The 20,728-nt window shown below is 42.0% G+C and overlaps 1 protein-coding gene across 2 annotated transcripts in view; it reads left to right on the top strand.

Annotated features, from left to right (window-relative positions):
* Positions 1–20,728, top strand: part of adarb2 (adenosine deaminase RNA specific B2 (inactive)) — a 212,170-nt gene that overhangs the window by 131,252 nt on the left and 60,190 nt on the right. For both annotated transcript variants that reach the window (XM_024279861.2, XM_036217496.1), the window contains exons 2-3: positions 12,611–12,697; positions 13,486–14,438. In XM_024279861.2, the coding sequence (XP_024135629.1) occupies positions 12,611–12,697; positions 13,486–14,438 (1,040 nt within the window). The remainder of the gene's footprint in view (positions 1–12,610; positions 12,698–13,485; positions 14,439–20,728) is intronic.

The raw sequence follows: 20,728 nt of genomic DNA, 5'->3' as shown, positions 1-20,728 counted from the left end.
GCAGTGAAAAAATCCTCCCAAGCCCATAAAAAGTCCCCCTCGGATAAAAATCCTGTTTTTAGAGTTTTTAACATGTCTGTGTAGTATTTTTCTTATGAAAGAGAACAAATGTAATAAGCAATCGTTTTATTTTTGCATTTACGAGTATTTCTCCTTTTAAATCAATCAAACTGTCTTGGACAAACTCTGTTTGAATGAATGATCTTTTTTCCATCAACAGCTCTGCTAAACCCTCATCTGTTCCTAGCGTGTCTAGTTCAGGTTCTGGAGAAGTGAAGATGGTATGTTCCCATTGACTGGAGTCAATTGAGCCGCCGTTCACATTTCTGTGGTCAAATCAGCCGTCACTGGATTTTTTGAGTGAGTTTCATCCAATACTTACGGTAGCAGGACTGAGAACGCTGGAAAATCTCCACCAGACTCCATGGAGCTTCTCGATGTGACCACGGAAATCAGCACTAGCTACTTTGAATGGGAGCCAGAGAGAGCAGAGAGCGCTGTGTTTTTCTTGTTTGGATGGCGTCACGTTTGGGGGGGCAGTCCTGAAATTTGGGGGGGCATTGCCCCACCTTGCCCATGCCTAGATCCGGCCTTACATCAGACTCTGATTTTTCAGAAATATGATCTTCAGATTCTGAAACCTCTGCCTCAACATCTTCACAACCTTCTCTTCCTTCCCAAAACAATTGTAAGGTTCTCTCAGCAGATAATTTTTTTGCCATCTTGATCACTTGTGATTAACTACCACACTGGAAAAAGCCTTTAGCGTCGAACCCCTAATTTGCAGGTGGGATAGGGTAGGAGGAAAAAATTTTGGTTCACGCAAGACAAAGGGTAAAATGTGTGAAAAAGTAAGAGCAGATGGTGTTGGATGCAACGATGTTGCAGCTTTGTGTGGGAAAGAAAGGAGGAATACAGAGTAAAGGTAGAAAGGAACTATATGGTAAAATGGTAAATGGCGTATACTTGTATAGCGCTTTCTACCCTCCTTCGAGGGCCCAAAGCGCTTCACAGACCCATTCACACACACATTCATACACTGGTGGTGGAACTATACTTAACACATTGTATTATCCCTGGGTCCAGTGGACCCACTGTGTGCAACATAAATGTGTAGGGTGGGTGTCCAGTATTCGGTCAGTGAAAATGTATATTGATTCATGTTCTTCACAAAAAATGAGCCAAAGAATTTCAGGTTGTAAAAACAATTAATTGTTTCTCTAAACTGAAAACGGGTCCCACAGACCCAAGCACCATACAAGGGTTAAACGAGAGAAAAGTGTGAACATTTTCTGTGTATAAAGTGTGTAATGACGAGTTTTAAAGCCTTAAAACATCTATAAACCATCACAGATTATTTCTAGAACGTAACCCTGTATCCTCTTAATTCCCTCCATGAATTCCAAAGAATGCTAAACATTTTGATAATATATTCTTTGACCAATATTTTCAAACACTAATATCTAACATCTGTCAGAGGTGAATCTTTTTGCTCTTTATTTGACACGAATGTGTGCAAACATGCCTCTTGTGATGTTTTTCGGTGAAGGTTCTCGTTCATCCAGGTTTCACAGCAACTGGACTTTAAATCTTCTTCCTTAAAACGTTTCGCTTCTCACCCAAGTGGCTTCATCAGTCTGAGTGGTGCAGGGTTCACTCCACATTTGTATCCTCCAGGTGGGATACTCTTTTTTTTTTTCTTATTTAACTGCTTGTGTGTGACTGGAAAAAAGGCTTTATCTTTTTATATCTTTTAAATACTGCAGTTTGAAGATTTGATTTGATATATAGACTTCCTGTTTCTTTTTTCCAGTCAGATGTGTGTGTGTGTTTGGTGTGTGTGAGTCCCGAGTGGCTCTGCGGCCTGGTCGACTAAAACTTCTGACTAGCCATGTTCTTCAAGCGTCGCACTGCAACCAAAGCATGGCAGGAAGACAGATCGTCCCCTCAATGCGGAGTGACAAACAAATTAGCGCAAAGATGCCTCTCGCTGCATACCAGATGTGTCGGGCTTGGTGGGACGGAACAACCGACGAGAAACTGTCCGCGTCCCATCTGTGCCTCCCGGCGACCGTCAGCGCAGCCGCTTTAGCCCAAACAAAGCAGAGCAGCACCGATTAAATGCGTCACTGTGAGAGGTGTGCAGCGCTGCTGGAGGAGATCGCAGGTTTCATGAGAAGAGAGTGAAGCCATTTAGCAGTGGAGGGTGGTGCGAGGAGCAGGTGAGCTGAGGAGGATCCTTTATGCTCCACCCTCTGATTGGATTGCAACTGGAATCTGCTCACGCCATCGAAGTATCTCAGTGTTAGTTACTCACTGGATCTCTCAGTCAGATGCAGACAGGCATTAAATTCTGTATTCAGCTTCACACCCAAAGGGCCACAGCACCACCCATGTCTTACACTCAACATCCCACTCAGATCACTTTTAATCTGTTGTAAAAGTGTTACCTTTTAATTGTGATAAATCTGATTTTAGCCCAAATGTTTAAAAATGTGTTGTTTTCTAGAACATAGTTTCAGCAGAGCAGCAGTAGTTCATGATAAAAATCTGTGGATTGTAGGCCCCTGAATAAAGAAACACTCAGAAATCTACATTTACAATGATGTGAACACACATTAAAAGTTAAACCAGTTAAACTTTGACCAATCAGGTGTTCCTTTTAATTCACTGAAGTGCCAACTGAGATATTAATAGTTGTGGTTGGAATTGCATGACACCAAAGCTTAATCCTAATTCTTCCCCTACCCCTATATGGCTTCTCCCTACCCCTACAACAAGCCCTCCAAACAGAGAGTTATGGAAAATAGTGTCTTTAGAGTTGTAAGATACTCCCACTCAATGACGTCATCGATAGTCGCCAGTCTGCTAGCACATAGTTGCTAGCACTCAGCACTAGCACAAACACATAACCACATTGGTTTTATAACAAAAAGTCATTACTTACATTTAAATGTAAAGTTCTGTGTATCAGAGAACTTCCTCAGGAAGATATGCATTTCTCCTCCTTGGCACAACATGATGTGGAACACCGTCGTGACGGAGGGCTTCTCAATAAAACTATTTCAGACACCCCTCATCCTCCAAATACCCCTAAAATTTGAAGGGGAAGGGAGAAGCCGTAGGGTAGGGGAAAATTCAGATTCTGCCTAAGTCTTTCTTATATCTGAATAGAGGTGCGAAAGAACAAAATTTGCACTGCGTTGGTATTACACGCCAAGCCTCTTCCAACTGGTGATGGTTGTGCTAGTATCAGGAAACGACCAGTGTGAACACCATATGCTAAAAGCATCACACACCCAGTGTGAATGTATTTGGCAGCAGATCCACTTTCAGTGTGTTGATGGGTGAAAGGAACAGTTCGCTTTGGGCCTCCTTAGAAGGTAGTAACACTTATATATGTCCTCCATCATAAGGAAAATGCCACAAGAACATGGTAAAAACACCAAAAACAATATTTTTTACAGGAGTGGACCTATTTCCTCTTCCATCCATGCCACAGCATGAATTGAACGCAGGTTAAAAGAAAAAAAAACACTGAATTTCAGGCTTTGTGCCGGATGATGTTGCAGGAGGCAGCATCTCGCTGACAGAGAGAACCATGGGAGGGAGATGAGCAACAAGGCAGCGAGCAGCGGAGACGCCGCCGACCTGCTTACTGTCATTACAACCGTGCACTTATCTCGCCGGCTTGTAAATACACTCGAGTGCTCGTTATCAAAGAGCAGGGCGGCAAACCTCATCCAGGTTTGAGTTCCTCTGCATGCTTGTAAATGAGTCATTCTCATGGCTGACAACCTGCATTAATATTCTGTCAAGGGGAGAAGCCGGCGCATTAAATCCTCCACTTATCAGGTTCAATCCTGATCTGCATGGAAGTTGATGGAGGGGTGGGGGTTGTTTGCTTTTAATTGCCAAAAGGTATTTTTAGAGAGAATGTCTCCAGCATGGGGGGGTATTTCTGCTCCTTTTTTGGTTGCATAGACATAAATGGGCCCATTTATTATTTCTTTTATTGGATCTGCTGCTTCTGAATTAAAGGCACTTTCTGTGCTTTAATGCACTATTGTTCAGATGCTTCTATTTCTGTGCTGAAAGCTTTTTGCCGCCAAGCTCAACAGCGTCCAGAAGAAACATCATCTTCAGCCAAAAGCTTGGGACGCGCAAAAAAAAGAGAAATAAATGTAATGATGTTTTTTTATTTTTTTCTTCGTTTTATTACAGTTTGAGTCTGAGATGGTACATAAAAAAGCTTTTATGTAGCCGTGCTGTCAGAGGTGGGTGCTGGCGGAGTAAGATGGAGGTGCGGACTCAGTCCCGTGTCTGAACCGCCGCTGCAGTAATCCACAGCCGTCACACGCCCTGAGCGCGCTCTTGCAGTGACACTCGACCATGACGAGTCGCCCGTGTCGGAAGCAACGGGGAGTGCTCTGAGTCAATATTCACAAAAAAAAAAGCAGAGCTCAGGCAGTCTTCTATAAAAGGAACAAAAACATGATCTCCCATAATGCACTTTCCTTTGGCTCGCCTTTTAGGAGCTGACGTTATCACAATATGAATAATTCTTGACCTCATCCTGTTTTTGACATAAAATGTCCTGATCTTTTGATTGACAGGTAGAGCCTTAGTCACAACTGCTCTTATGGGTGGATACAGGCACTCTCTTTCAGTAGCAGACGCTCCTCTCAATCACCCTCCAAGAGCCCAGACATCCCAAAAACTCACAGCACCTGTATGAATCCACGCCCCGGGTGCATGTGACTAAAACACAAGCTATTAAATCCTGGGAATAACCCTACGAGCTTGTTAGCCCTCCATTTGGGGATTAGGAACTCTTTCACTTGTTGAGACACAGTCTCAAAAAACAAAACAAAAACAAAAAAACAAGTGTTTACTTGAGTCTTGAATTTGCATGACTTGGCCTTTCTTAACAACAGCAGTAAACAGTTTCTCTAATGAGCCAATGACACTCTGAGACTTTAGGAACAGATGTGTGAGGTTAAATCTCAGTTTCCCTGGATTGTTTGATGCTTATTTCTACTAATTATTCAGGGGTTTCTCCTCATTTGTTTTAATTAACATTTGAAACTGGAAAAGCGGTAACTGTTTGCACAGAATTTAAAAGGAAGCAGAGTGGACTTAAAAAAAAGAAGATAAAGATTGTCCTGCAGAACTGGGTAGAATGATGGTATGGGGATTTAGGACCACTTCCTTATTTTACGGTTTAGCTCCACAACCGCGGTAATGCGTCTCGGCTTGAGTTGAACGATCTTTCCTCAAAGTGGGCGGGCTTGTAGTTGAAGGGCGGGGCAAAACTTTGAAGATGTCTTCCGTATTTTTATAAATGTCATATTTTACATAGAGTGGGGGATAAAAAGAATTGCTTATGGGTGTATGTGGCGCAGTTTTGATTTGCTACACTTTACAGTCCTAAAGTGTTTATGCAATCAATGAGGGAAAAAGTGGCTTTTCTATTATGTAAATTGTGTAAACAGTGGAACAGTAACTGTAGTTCAAAAAGTGGCATTTTATTGTTTGTTGGTGGAAATACCTCAGGTGTAAAAAGTGTTAAAGACCCACTCCGATCATCAATTTTTTGTAACAATCATAAAAGTAGTCTTTTTGTTATAATTATGCAAAATTTAGCCAAAAACAAACAAAAAAAGACTGTGTTTACTAGGACCTAGCTTCTGCAGGGAGGCAGTAGTTCATTAGAGATCTGATTTGTGGGTGGGACTGTTGATGGAGCAACCCCGCCCCCATTCCCTTCCTCATTGCTGTAGGGAGCTTGTGCAATTCCCATAGTTTTTTCTACATCATAAAAAAAGATCTTTTTCATGGAACGTTTTTCGCCTGCCCCTAATTTATAGTTTGAATAAAGAAATGCTCAGAAAATCAATGTTAGGATAACATTTTTTTATACAAGTCCTCCATCATTAGAAAAATACGACAAGAACATGTTAAAATGCCATTTTTAATGAAGTGAGTCTTTAAAAAACGTCAGTTCAAAGACTAATTTATGACCTTAGGATCCAAATCTCTTTAGCAGTGGGATAGAAAACCAAACAAATCAGGTAAACTGGTGCAAAATAAAAAGTGGTGCAGTGCTGGAATTAAAATCATGGCTAAAACCTGATTGAGATACAATTTTATTGACTTTAAACAGCCAATAATGCTGGAAAACCATCTGGAATCAAATTCTATTAAAGCAGCCATGTTGAAGACAAACTGTGATTCGCTGTGGCTGCATTGGCAGTTATTCTGTTAACGAGGTAATGACTTTTTTGTCTCTAAAACAATTGCTTGGAATAAAAAAAAAAGTGTTTCCACTTTATCTTTGTTTAATATCAAAAGTTATTTGATTATCTGGATCATAAGAGAGGGCTTTCACTGCATGGTAATTACCTTCTTTCCTTGCATCGCATTTGTCAGCAGGTGAGGAAAAGCATTTTTTCTTTTTTTTTTTTAAGATAAATATAAAATGCTTCTGGATCCTGAAAAAAAGGCAAATGGGCGCTTTAACAGTGTGTATTATTACACGGCTGTTATCGCAGAGGAGAAGAGGCGGGAGTCGTTAATGCCTCGCTGAAACAATGCAGCCTCTCATTTAGTGGCTCAGTGGCTTTCAGTATGAGAGATACAGACAAGACGGGGAGACGGGCGGGAGGTAAACTAAGTCTGCGAGTCCTCCACCCCGCACTCCACCCGACCGACGCCTGTTTCAATCGTCTCCCGTCGCTCATCTGACCCATTCGTTATGCTGAGCAATGGGGAACTCTGATTGGGCTCATTACCCTCTGCTTAGACCAGGAGGGGGGGGGCAAGAGACAGCTCTGCAGCTCACTGTGAGTGGACACCACCCGATCTGGAGAGTTTGGCCACCTGCCAAAGCTCCACCTATCTAACCTGGCTGTCCTCTGCCTCAGCCCTTTGTGAGGGGGAAACAAATGAGCGACGTCTTCTCCGTTTGGCAGTGCAGAGGGGGTCGGGGTGGAGAGTGGAGGCTATTTGCATCAAGTCCATCATTCAACCCCCCCTCTCTCCTCCTCCTCCCGCCTGAATGAGAGGGGATGGATGACAGATACCGCACCGTGAAGGGCATGCGGGGTAACTTTGGCCACATCAGCGAAAGGTGATTGTCGGCACGTTTGATTAACTTCACTGCAATTTTTTTTCTGCCTCAGCTCTAAAGAGACTTTTACAGAGCAGAATTCAAACTCCGCCTCCTCAGACATTTCATGAACTTTCCCGTCTCCGTAAACTCACTGGTGACATGTTTCATCTTTGTTTTCCACTCTCAAAACCACTTACCCTCCTTTCATTAGAAAAGCCAAAACTGACTGACAGAACTTGTCTATAATATTATGCAGATCTCTTTCACTTCTTGAGAGTCGGTGCTTCCTGTTGCACTTCATAAACCTTTCACTGGTGGCATTTCAAGGATGACCTCTCGACTGAGCTGCACAAACGTCAGAGGAATTGAAATCGCTCATATTTTCAACTCAAAAGCTTCTTCCTGAAAAGGGACCCGTGCTGCACTGACAATGAGAAATTCATTTGCGAGGTTTCATGAAATATGCAGAATGGAAGAAACAAAAACTCCTCTAACAATGAATGTGAGGCTCATAAAAGAAAAGATTGAATGATGAATAAAAAGGTTAAACCGTTTCTTTTCTTTCTACAGTTTTAAAGAGATCCCTCACACTGATGCAGAATTTAAGGCCAACGAGGAAACACCAAAAACTGCAGTACCTCAAAATGACCACAGAGGGCTTGGTAAACTAAACAGAAGTCTCACTTCACTCTCTCCTGCCCATTGACTGTATATGAGAACTGTATGTGAGTCTGTGCTGCAAGCTCCGCCCCCAGACTACAACAAAAAAAAGGTCCGACCCCAAACTGAAATAACAAGACAGTTGGGGACAAAGGGGGGGGAAAATATATATATATATATATATATATATATATATATATATATAGATATATATATATATATTTTTTTTTTTTTAAAGTAGATTAGTTACATTTATAAATTGATAAACTATGTAGGTTTTTACATCCCTGTTGACCTGAAGACTTTTTGCTGGCTCAATTCTACTTTCAAAATGCACAAATTTTATATGCAAAGCTATGCTTTGGTAAAAAGTTTGATCTTTTATGAGTTAAAACAAATTATCTTATGCTGTACAACATTAGTTACTAGCTGCACTGAGATGATCCTGTTTGGCACAGATCATCTTTTATTTTGAAAATAAGTTTAAAATTACATTTTGAGTGATGCTAGGTTCTTTTGATATTTTTTCTTTTTGTTTGTGCTGAAAAATAGACAAAATTCATATTTGTTATTTAAAAAAAAGAATGCCATTAATCCAAATCTAGGCCCAAATGGCTCTTTTACTGTAAAGGGTTGCCGACCCCTGCAATAGACTCTTTTCACAATTTTAAAGTTGTCAACAATATTCATCCTGTTGCCGAATTTCTAAAAAAAACAATTTAATGTTGAAGTTGAACCCTGTGTAATTTGTAATTCCAGTGATTAAAGTCTGCAACATCTTTTTTTCTCATGTCAGTATTACTAAGAGTTTTGGACAAATGTTAGGAGTTAGACGAATCTTAAACTTACCATCTCTGACCCCTTTGGTATTTCAGATGTCTTAGTATTTATATAAAATGCATCCTTGTCAAATCTCATTAATATAATTATACGTGGAAAATACCACATACACTGCTGCAAATGGAAAGGTAACAGACCCTAATTTTCTTGTTTTCTAAACACATTTTTTAATGAATTTTAAATCTCTTAAATGTGTGAAACACTGGACAAATCTCATGTTTATTATTATAATTTCTTTATAGTTTTTTTTAGCTCCTTTTTATTTTTTTTTCAATTATTATTTTGATACATGTCCAGAACATGTATTTTTTTTATTTGCCCCCATGCAAAAAGATTGTTATCTTCTACTTGTGTTCGTATCTTGTAAATTGTGAAGTGTTCAATAAAAAAAAAAAGGATGACGTTGTGAAATGGGCGAGATTGAAAAGAAGTGAAAGGCGGAGCCTCAGAAATTGAGTTGTTTTACCAGGTATGTGTTAGGAGTGAGAGCTCTGTCTCCCCCTCTGGTCACCGGCGGGAGCTGTCTCCTGAGTTTTAACACTACACCTCCCAGCTGCCCCAGCATTGACAATCACCCACCTGATACTTATGCATTGCACAGAGTACAAAGTATTTTTTGTGCCACCCTGCCAGCATTACTGAGTGTTTCTATCTGGACTTGATCCTCTATATACCTGACCCTGCTTCTTCTCTGATGGCCTGTCCCCTGCCCTGACCTTTTGCCTGGAATTCTAGAATCTTTGATGGTCCCATGCTTGTCATTGAACTCTGCCCGCTCGTTTGTGACAGTGTGAGGCCCGTTCAGTCGCATCAATTGCGTCTTGAATACACATTTAGTCCACGGTGTTCACAATGGACTGTCGTTACTCGATACTAGCGCATGGTCACCACCTACAGTTGGAAGAGGCTCAAAATGCTTTTTGTGTATAGCCCAAAAACTGTTGTAGAAACTTGTGCAGTGATGCGTGAAAGCATGAGGAGTTTTGAACGTGGAAGACTCAAGCGCGCATTTACATAAACTTTTTGTTTTAAATGTGGTCCCAAATCCACACCACTAAGGGCGGTGTGAACGTAGCTAATGAGTTTGAACTACAAGAACAAAACATGTCAAAGCATAACTCGTAATATTCAAGCTTGCGTGTACTTCTTGAGTTTGTGAATGATTATAAGGCAATGCTAGCTCTCCACAAATGAGTTTAATGCAGTTATGTTTTTTTTTTTTTTTTTTAATAGATCCACCCAGAAGGAAGGAGTGTAGTATCATACAGTGTTCTGTGAGCCGTTTGGCCCAGATGCCTCTACGCCCAGTGGGCCCTTTGGCTTGACAGCAGCTTTTGAGCGTCAGGTTTAGATCCCTTAACAAAACAGGATTATCAAATATACATTAAAGGCATTTGGGGCCCCGTTGTAAAACCTTGGGCTCCCGGGTTATAATTGCCTCAGTGTGAGCTCTAATTTCATGCTTGATGCGAACACTTGTCTTTCACGCTACAAAGGAAATGGATGCATTGTGTGAACAAATGCAGGGGGGGCACTAGCCCAAAAAACCTTCAGGACCTCTAATTTTGCACATTTGAAAACATGTAATGCGATAACATTTTGCTTTTTATTGTAATATTTGCTATGGATGGAACACAAGGGGCTTTAAAAAAACAATATGCAGTGATTTGAAAAGGGTCTATATAATGACCCTTTCGGCTGTGGGAGTCGTTTGTAGCTAAATTGCTGCTTGTGTTGGTCTTTAGTTGGTAATTAGGTCAGAATGCAAATGCTTTTATTGTAATGTTGGCCCACAAGGAGTAGCAGAGCTCCAGCCTTCGTGTTTAGAGTGTAACCATGTGTTTCAAAGTGACTCATTGAGCCCCTCCAGTGCCGTTGCTCTGCGACAATAGAGGCCACCAGCAGCTGAGCTCATTCACGACATTGCGCCTTTATTAAAATGTGTTTATTACAGTGTCATAAGGAGCGGTGCTGCAACATTTGCTGCTAAAAAATACAAAATATAAGGTGCAGTAAAGTATTTCTCAGTCACCTTTTGGCTTCCTACAAACCTGCATTAAAGCCAACCTACATCTCTGTCAACTTTCGTCTTTTTTTCGACTCCCTGTACTATTTGCTCCCTCCTTGTTGCTGCTCCCTTACCTTTCTCTTTTATTGATCATTAGCTGGTGTTGGGAAGAGAAAGGAGGTTTAATTAAGGAGCCAGACTGATCTGTCAATTCTGCTCAGTGCTGCGTGGAGAGCATCAGACCAAGCAATGGCTCTAATAGGGCTTCACACTGTAAACAACACGCACACCTGGGCAGCTGCAGCTTCAGGGAGAAACAGAGCAGAGCAAATGTCAACAAGTAAGAGGTGATAAAGAGAAGAAGCTAGGCTTATTTTTTCATCTTGATGTGGTTCTAGGTAAGTTCGACCGCTATCAAGTGAAGAAGCTTTGTTTAAACGGATTTACTTCAATGTGTTGTGAACACGTCAGACTGGAACCAGGATTGGGTTTTTGACCTTGGGAGAGGATGAAGTTGGGAAACAAAGATAAAAAAAAATATATATATATATATATATATATATATATATATATATATATATATATATATATATATATACTATACATTTTACATTTTAAACTTACAATGTGTAGTTGATAGCTGAATCTATCGTGGGTCCCTAGGTAAGACCCTTCACTCTACTGCCTAACTATGTAGTCACAATGGATCCCAGGTCTGGGTCTCCCTGTGCCAGCCCCCAGCCCAGGTAAAATACAGGGTTGTTTCAGGAAGGGGACCGGCCAAAAATCTCTGCCAAACTAAATAAACGGATCAGTGAAAGCTGATTTGCTGTGGTGACCCCTTGACGGGATATGCTGAATGATGAACAACTAACATATTTTTCTTTATTTTATCAAACTGAGTACTAAATATCTGTTAAATGATGTGTGTTTCAAATAAATGTTTATATAGTAATGAGAATTACCCATGAGCACTTCATTTTGTTACTTGATAAATGATCTGAACTTGACCTGATAAGAACCAGATTATGGCAACGATGTTGTTCTTCCACATCCAAAATAATACAAAGGGAACATTATTAAAAGATTCTACCGATCTGTATGGTCCCATCTTTGCGAAATTCAAAGCCCCATACACACATTCACTCACTGCCTAAAACTGGAGCCAACCTATAACCACCAGGAGCAATGTGAGGTTCAGTGTCTTGCCCAAGGACACTTTGAGACATGGACGGGTAGGGCATTAACTAAATTTGCAATATTCTGATCATAGGTCAACTGCTTTATCATTTACATCAGGCTTAGGATATGTCAACTCGCTAAACCTGTGGCAAGGAAGGACTTCTTTTTTTTTATTTGCTTCTATTCACTACCGCATGGTGGACGAGGTTTAGCGTGAAATGTCAAGCGGTGCAAATCTTGTGACTCTTGATCCAGGCAAATTCTTAATCTCTATTCCTATAAATGAAGGACTTGGTGTCATTCTGACCAATTATTAATGTCTCTTTAATGATCAATTTTCAATTAAAAGCCTTCCATCCATCTGTCACTACTAAATCAGAGTAGCTTAAACCTAGATTAGCTTTCATCATGCATTTTGTGCCCACTCTTTTTGTTTGCAGAACCCGAAAACGGTTGTAGAAACTTGCATAGCGAAGCATGAACGGAAGAGTTTTGAACGCAGGAGCCTGAAATGCGTGGTTACAGAAACTTTTCTTTGGAAGTGGTCGCTTGAAAGCAAGTTACCAAGGAGAGTGTGAAAGGTAGCTTCAGATTCTAAGAGCATCGTAAGAGAAAAAGGCTTTAATCTTAAACAATACTTCTTTTTTCTTCTTCAGTCATGTCTGCATGTTTCAATGTTGACTTGTGTGTGCTTGTGCTTGCTTCCACGCCACCTCTGTGTTGGGCCAGCTTTCTTCGATAAAACCATCAGAACATCTCCAGTGCTGCCCTCACACTGACTCTACATCTCTCTCGTCTCTCCCCAGAGAAAGTCAGCATGCTGTCCGCATTGATCGCTCCCTTCAAGTACAAAATCCCCGGGACAGGAAACACGGAGGACGAGGACAATCTAAGTAAGCCTTCGCCTCTGTTCTTTCAATGGGCCTAATATGGAACTGATCCCTCTGCCACATGCATGAGTAAGAGCTTGGGAAATTAGTTTAGATTGTGAGAAGTGAGCAAAAAAAGTGGGAATGTGTTTATGATGAATAAGTCATCAAATCCAGATGCAGAGACGCCGTCTTCTGCCCTAACAGCTCTCATCCCGCCATTAATAGTCCTCTAGAAAGACCAGAGCTCTTATTTTCCTTCATTTTCCCATCAAACATACGACACCACTTCCCCATAACACGGCTTGAAGAGCGTGTTGCAGCTGTTCAGACTCTGCCTTTGCAAAAGGATACAAGTGTGAAATAAAGCAGGCTACAGACATTTCTTTTATCCTTTCCTGGAATGTATGCCACTCGACCCCCCCCATTACAAATAGGATTGATGCTTGCCAGTGGCCGCAGGGACCAATGTTTCCTACCCACTACACAGATTCCCAAGCAATTTGAAGGCAGATTACAGGATTATTTGGCGGATAATATCGCCAGTTTCGGGGGTTGTATTTGGGTTTTAAAATACTTAAATATGATAGGGGCTCAAGCGGTGGAGTGGGCTCAGCTCAGGGAGACGTGTTCATTACCATTTCATTGTGTATCAAGTGGCTCAATCTGCCTCGAGAGATTTTCCCTGATTCGTTTTGTTCAGGCGGGATAAACGGGAGCGCCGTGCAGTAATGGCCGTGTTCTTTTCGTCTTTGTGTTTGGAGTGTTTTCCCTCATTTTTATTGACCATAATGTTTTGTTTTTTACTGCAGGCACCAGCAGCGCAGAGGTAAAGGAAAACAGGAATACTGGTAACTTGGAGGACTGTTCCATTGGCTCCGGAGAGCGTCAGTCACTTTTTTGCTCGGATTCGGCGAGAAGCGGGAGCTCGGGTCTGAAGAGGAAGCGGCCACTCGAGGAAGACAACAATGGGCACTTGTGTCAGCTTCGGCTCATCTATAAAAAACTCTCCTGGTCTGAAGCTCCAAAGAATGCGCTGGTGCAGCTAAACGAGCTCCGACCAGGTCTGCAGTACCGCATGGTGTCCCAGACAGGGCCTGTCCACGCTCCCGTCTTCTCCATTGCGGTGGAGGTCAATGGACTGACGTTTGAGGGGACAGGACCCACAAAGAAGAAGGCTAAGATGAGGGCTGCTGAGCTAGCCCTCAAATCCTTCATCCAGTTCCCAAATGCTCCTCAGGCTCACCTGGCCATGGGAAACATCTCCAACCCATCGGCCGACTTTACTTCGGACCAGGCGGACTTCCCCGACACGCTCTTTAAGGAGTTTGAGTCTTCGTCGTGCTCGGACGGCCTGTCACTCTGCAGCCCTGCCAGTGAAAGCGAGCTGCTGTCCAGCGAGCTGCTCCGACATGGACGCCTGCTCCGCCACACGTTGGACCTCATGGTACAGGCCCAGCAGAGGCTGGGGGGCATCGTTCCCGAGCTGGACGCTCCCAAGGGCCCGGTCGCTTTGCTCAACGAGCTCCGACCGGGCCTGCGCTACGCCTGTCTGTCGGAGCGAGCTGAGGGCAGGCGGCTGCGAAACTTTGTGATGGCGGTGCGCGTGGATGGGCAAATATTTGAGGGCTGTGGACGCAGCAAGAAGCTGGCCAAGACCCAGGCAGCCCAGTGTGCCCTGCAGGCCCTCTTCGACATTAGATTAGCCCCCGAGGGCAGGACTGGCCTCAAAGTCAGCAGGAAATCATGTCTTCATTTACCCCAGGTGAGTGTGGGCTCGCTTCCAGAGCCGGGCTGCTGCTAAGCTTCTTTGGCAGCCACTCGACTTCCTACAGGGGCCTGTAATGACCAAAACAGCAGGCAATGCAGCAACAAAAATCTAACTCCTTCCAACAGGTAATTAAGGTGGAAAGAGGAGGTAAAAATATGTTTGAACAACCAGGCGTTTATCTACTGTCACAAATCGGAGTGAAATTACACATCCCAAATGTCTGTGCACCCATGTGTGAACAATAGCGCTGAGGCGATGACCGGATCTTTGCTAAACAATATTTGTTTGTTGGTCTGCTTAAATCTTAAATAGAAAAGCTTGTAAATGAAGCCAGGAAATGAATCGGCGCCTCGGAAAACACAAGAAATCTCAATCTCAACCACCCCGTGTTGGTGTTTGTTTGGGTATTTTTGTGTTTGTGGAGCTGTAATTGGGAGGGTGCTGTAATTTTGCAAAATCTCCTGCTACCCCATGTGTGGCATCACAATGTCTACAAAAAAAATTAATTCAATCTGTTGCCTGAAGGAAATAAAAAAAGCAAAGAGCAAATCGACAAACAAACCACTGAGACCAATTCCATGCTCATTTAGCCAAATATTTAAATAGCAATCAGAGCGAGGAAACCGGTTTCTTCGCAAACTTGAGATAAATTGGAGAGCCTGAAGAAAGGCTGGATTGGCATGCACGTCAGTCGCATACCATCACCGCCGAGTTTCATCTCAGCCAAATCTGCTGCCGAGCAGATAGTCACACCGTTTTTTTTTTTTTTTTTTAGTTTCACCTTTGTCGCGTAAAGCGGAACATTAAATCCAAGACGTCCCGGTCATGGCCACACTGAAAAAGGAAAGTGACACTTTAAATGGTCCTTTTACTGTCAAATGAAAACATAAAGGGATGCGCAAAACAGCACACTCCGGGATCTTGAATGGAAAAAATCAAGCTCTTCACGTCCAAAAGCTTTACCTTGAAGCTCTGTCAGAACACGCTGTGCACCTTGCAGTTTGTGTTGTGTTAACATTCTTTTTTTAACCTAGAAAAAAAAAAAGGAAAAACTGGCCAGTGTCCTTCCCCTGAGCACAGCATCAACCCAACAAACCTGCATGTTTGCCTGGGAGAAACTTTTCTTTTTTTCCCTCCCCTTCTCCTGCCACGGTGCCTAAAAGGATTTTGAGAGGATTTGCTGCACCCGTTTAGTTCCAGAAAAGCACTCGATTGCGGAATTTCTTGAAAGTCAGCCGTGCTGTCTGCCATCCTCCAGAGACGTTTTAACTTCTGTCGGTGAAAGACGAGTGCCGTGCATGAGAAATCCACGCTTGCAGCGTGCAATGGAGGTGTGGGTAACAGTTAGTATCATGCAGAGGCCTCCAGTTCCCGAAGACAAAACCACTATTGCTTCCTGTCCACCGATGACTGTATATGAGAACTGGACAGAGTGGGTGTGATGTCACTCATAGAAAATGGTTTACTTCTGATTTCTATGAAATTAAGTCAATTCAGTTGCCATTTATTTATTTTTTTGTGATATCATGGAACCCCACGATATCATTGAGCAGTGATTGGTCCAAGTGTGTCAATATTTCTATGCTATTACTACGGCCAATCAGTAGTGAGCGTATTGGAGAGCCACGCTCCTGTCACTTGAAAGCGGGATCAGGAGAATTTGTCAAACGTTTCTAAAATTTGATGTGAATGGTTATCTTGACAAATGTAACGACTAAGTACTAGCTGTTTATTTCTCAGTATAACTCTGCATAATTTTGGGAACCTGTGGGCACTTCCTGTTTGGAACGCCGGGGGGAGGAGTCCCTCAGTCCAGTTCTCATATACAATCAGTGCTTGCTAGGCATTGATTGCAGGGGTTGTTATCCGAATTTCCTGTAGTTGTACCTGTTGCTGGATTCTTGGGACATCTGAAAATCTTTTTCGAAACTATGCTTAAAAAATATGTCAAATTTTGAATATGACTGGAGTTAAGTCAATTGTTTAGGATTATAATATCTTCACTAAAGGTCTTCAATAAATTGTCGCCATCGCCTTATTGGCATGTTTCTAAAATACTGACAATTCAATATTTCTATCTCAATGATTATTGATTATGCAACTACGGTATTTTTAATAAAATCTCAAAGCGCTTACAATGAGTATCCATTATTCATTCATTCAAAGCTTGAAGAGTTACAGTAGTTCAAAGTTGGTCTACAATGGAGCTAAAGGACCTATATCTTGCAGAATCAACTTTTTTTGTTTTGTTTTAAGAGTATTGCAATGTTAATTCCTCATGAAAAATTCCCCCAAAGTGGTATTTTGATCCATTAATGCATCTCTGAGTATTTTTCTAAAAACCTGCTCTCTGAGCACCAGCCCCTCCCAACCCTAGAAAATGAGCACATTCTCACAATGTGACGTAGATACATGGGGAAGAACCCCTTCCAGAAAGAGTCATAGTTCCCAGCCTGACCCCAGGGTAACACACACACCCGCTGTCTCTGCAGAGCTTGCAGTGATCAGCCAAATGATTTCATTTTACACACAATGTTGCACCTCCATCTTTGCAGAAGTTCATATGTTGTTTTTTTTAATGCAGACATACTGCCGGTTTTGTGAAATTGACCCAAGAGAAGTGAAAGGCGGTGCTTCAGAGATTGAGTCGTCTTGCTTCCTGATAGATAAAGAGCTTGTGAAAATAACTCATATTTCATAAAAAGATTGTTCTTTAGTGTGCCAAAGATAATATGTTATAAATTATATGGATATAGTTTACTCTGAAAGGCATAACAATGGCATGATATGCAACTTTTAATTTTGTGGTGTCACAAACTTCCATGATGCCAATTGTCAGAATCTTCCTAAAGTTAAGGAAATAGTCTTCTGCAGTTGCAGCAAAAATATGCAGCACTTGAATAGGTCAAGACATAAAAATAATACAATTTTTTTAAGGAATTCTAGTTGATTATTATATTTCAGATCTTTTGTATACCAAGTGTGAATTAGTTGATTTATTGACACAAATTAATAAAGGAAACATCCCAAACAAAGCCTTAAATGTTACAACTTGAGTTGAGCTTAGGAGTTTTCTTTAACAGAACTGAGGAGAAACTCCTCAATGGGTCAAGGTAAGAAAAGTGACATTTGAAGGGAAGTGTCCTCACAGTCATTCACTGTATTCTGTGAAGTCAAGAGACTGGAACGTAGGATTTATAGAAATTCAACGACTGGAGCTGAACCAATAACTCCAGAATTTCTCCCAATGAATGATTTCAACTCTGCCCAATCGTCCTAAAACCTCCTGGCTTCACATCCATGCTCTGGGACGAAGCTGGTGGTCAGAATTGACAAGAATATGAGCGCAGATCCGGACATGTGGTTCACTCTGCCGTAATAATAACTTCCAGCCTGCTCCTCCTCTTTTTTTGGTCTTGGGGAATTTGCTTTATCAAGGCTGGGAGAAGGGAATCTCTGGGCCACAGTCAGCCTGACATTAACAGGCTATTTATCTTCTAGCGAGCGCTTTCATTCTCTATTTCTTCAATTAACCTTTTGTTATCCAGGGAAATCAAAAGACACTCCACTGTTCACACTCTTTATTCAAAGCTAAAGAAAAAAATGTCATTTTTTTTACCCGCACCGGTGAGTGACCCCACCCCAGCTCATAGTCTGAAATTCTCTGAAATAATGTAACATTAAAAAAAAAAGCAAGAGAAAATTTTACCTTTTAATTATTTTGTGTGAGGGGATAAATGGATACAGTTAATTTTTGGGATAGAAAAAATATATATATTTTTTTAATTCTCATATTTCTGCACCATTTTCAGGGTTTCCCTCTCAAAAAATGTGGAGCAACATGTCAGTGAAGATTTTATTCATCCAAGGGACGTTGTCTTGAAGTTAGGGTTACTGACAACTCAAAATCTTCTTTCTTGAAATGTTTCACTGCTCATCAAAGTGGCTTCATCAGTCCTCATTGAAATGTAATGACAGACATGGATACCGCCAGCTGTAAGTCTACAACCACAACCGAGGTTTCGTTGACCTTTGACCTTGGGAAAAGGCTGTCATCTTGAATTTTCTAATCACCACCAGTACCTTCACAACAGGAATAGGAAACTCCAGGCCTCGAGGGCCGCACTCCTTCATGTTTTCCAAGATGTCTTGCTCTGGTATGTTCCCATTAGCAGGACACACCTGAACCAGGTAATCAGTCATGAGTACGGCTTGGATAACTGGAAACCATGCAGACACTACTGCCCTCGAGGCCTTGAATTGCCTATTCCTGTTCTACAAACTTGAATTCCTCCTAGAAATTTTGATCTATCACCTCAGAACTCCTTAATTATCATTAGGAACCTACTTGGGAAAAAATTGGAGAATTAAAAGTTGTAGATTTTTAGAGGCATTAGCATGGTTACGTTAAGTTACGTTACCCTGTTGCTCACACATTTTTATCATATTATTGTGAAAATGTATTAAATAAATCGTTGGCTCAAATTGAACAAAACAATATGCACACAAATAAGGAATGTGGGCGTGGTTAACAAAGACCTCAGTTGCCAACGAAATACAAAAATTTACTTATGCAGATTCTTTTAAAAATTACATAGACATGTTTGTCACCTCCAGGCAACCAAAAATAGAATGGCTGCTATGGAGATAAAACCAACACAAAAGCCACCATTTTAAAAAGAATAGTTTTTCTCATGGATTTGTCGGTAGGGGTTGGGGCAAGGTTGGGAAGTGTTGCACCTGCAGACCAAACAACAGTGCTTGAGGTTTTTATCTACATTGAACTTACACAATGACTCTCAAAATGCTTTCCCCCCTCAAAGATGTATTTCTTAAGTGTTTTTTTTTTTTTTCGTCTTTTTAGTTTTACCAAAGTCTGTCTGATCAGATCTGAGGACACACCGTCACAACCACACATTAACTGAGTGGAAGTTAATAAATGATCCTGACCACTTCCATCTGTGCGGCTCCTAAACCTTTCCGCAGGGCCTCAGTGGCTTCTAATCGTGTTAGCCTTATTATAAACCAGACACTAAGATGCAGTCCTTCAAGTCCATCCTCAGCACTCCAGGAATCAGAAAGCACGTTTGCCTAATTAAGGCCCGGTGAAGTGAGAAGGCACTGGAAAAATCCTGACACCCATTTTGACGGAGCGTAATCATTGCCCTGCTGTTTCAGGTCTTGATTGGCCACTTCACGTCTAGTGGCGGCCACAGAGAAGCCGCAATGCTGCCAAGTCTGCTTGGGAGCTGAAACGGAGGCTGGAAAAAAGAAACAAAAAAACCACGGCACCTGTGCCAAAGGGGACATTTCTGTTTGTTACACAAATAAAAACAAATGCTTTGGCCTTTGTTGTATCATCAAAGACCAAATGCAGGTGCGTTTAGTAGTCTCGAAACGTGGAGCCTCACAGATAGAGAGGCCCGCGGAGCGGTCAAGTGGAGTAATTTCCCCGCCTCCACCGCGGCAAATTGAATATGATTTCAGACACGTGAAGGTGACCCCTGTCAGCAGCTGAGCCTCTCCCAGATTGTTTTCTTTGTGTAATCTCTCCCTCTTCTAATCTGTCTCAATATAAACAGCTGTGACAGGCTGATCATTAATTAATATTGCCACAACAAATTAGCGACAGCGATCGCTTGGCAGAGCGCCCCCCCGTCTAAGATAGGAACCCACCGCTCGGGGAGAAGAGGAGGTGTGAACAGCACATTAGAGAGGAGTTGATTAACAGCTTCGGAGACCTTGCAGATAGCGTTGCACCCGCAGCATGTGGACAGTGATGGCGACAGATACACTGCATAGTGACAGCTCCTGCAGAGGGGGGGGCATTAGCAGGGTAGCCCGTGATTATCTCTACAAGTGGCGCAGAACAAACGCTCTGATAAAACAGGCGCATCCATCACCGTCTCAGATACAGCCACATAAAGCGCCTCGAGTGGCTGTAAATTGTTCCTTTGGGCAGTAAATCTCAGGGGGGGTAGTTTCCCTAAAATGCGGCATAAACTCACATGACACTGAGGGCTGCTCTGCTTCCTGCCAGGAAACACTTTTCGCGAAGTGTTATGGAAACGGCTGATTGTTGGGGGGAAAAACAGGCAAATGTTACAGTAATTGATTATTGACTGTATATGAGAACTGGACCAACTGAGTGTGACATCACCCAGAAGAAATGTCTTCCTTCGTGTTCCAACCAGATGAAGTTACTTAATTTGCCATTTTCACATGATACAAACGCGGCCATATTGGAACCAGAAGTCATCGGTGAGTAGTATGATCTGGTCAGC

The sequence above is a fragment of the Oryzias melastigma genome, linkage group LG20 (genome assembly GCF_002922805.2).
Source record: "Oryzias melastigma strain HK-1 linkage group LG20, ASM292280v2, whole genome shotgun sequence".
Lineage (NCBI taxonomy): Eukaryota > Metazoa > Chordata > Actinopteri > Beloniformes > Adrianichthyidae > Oryzias > Oryzias melastigma.
Note: the sequence above shows the minus strand (reverse complement) of the source record. Positions and strands in the feature narration are given on the sequence as shown.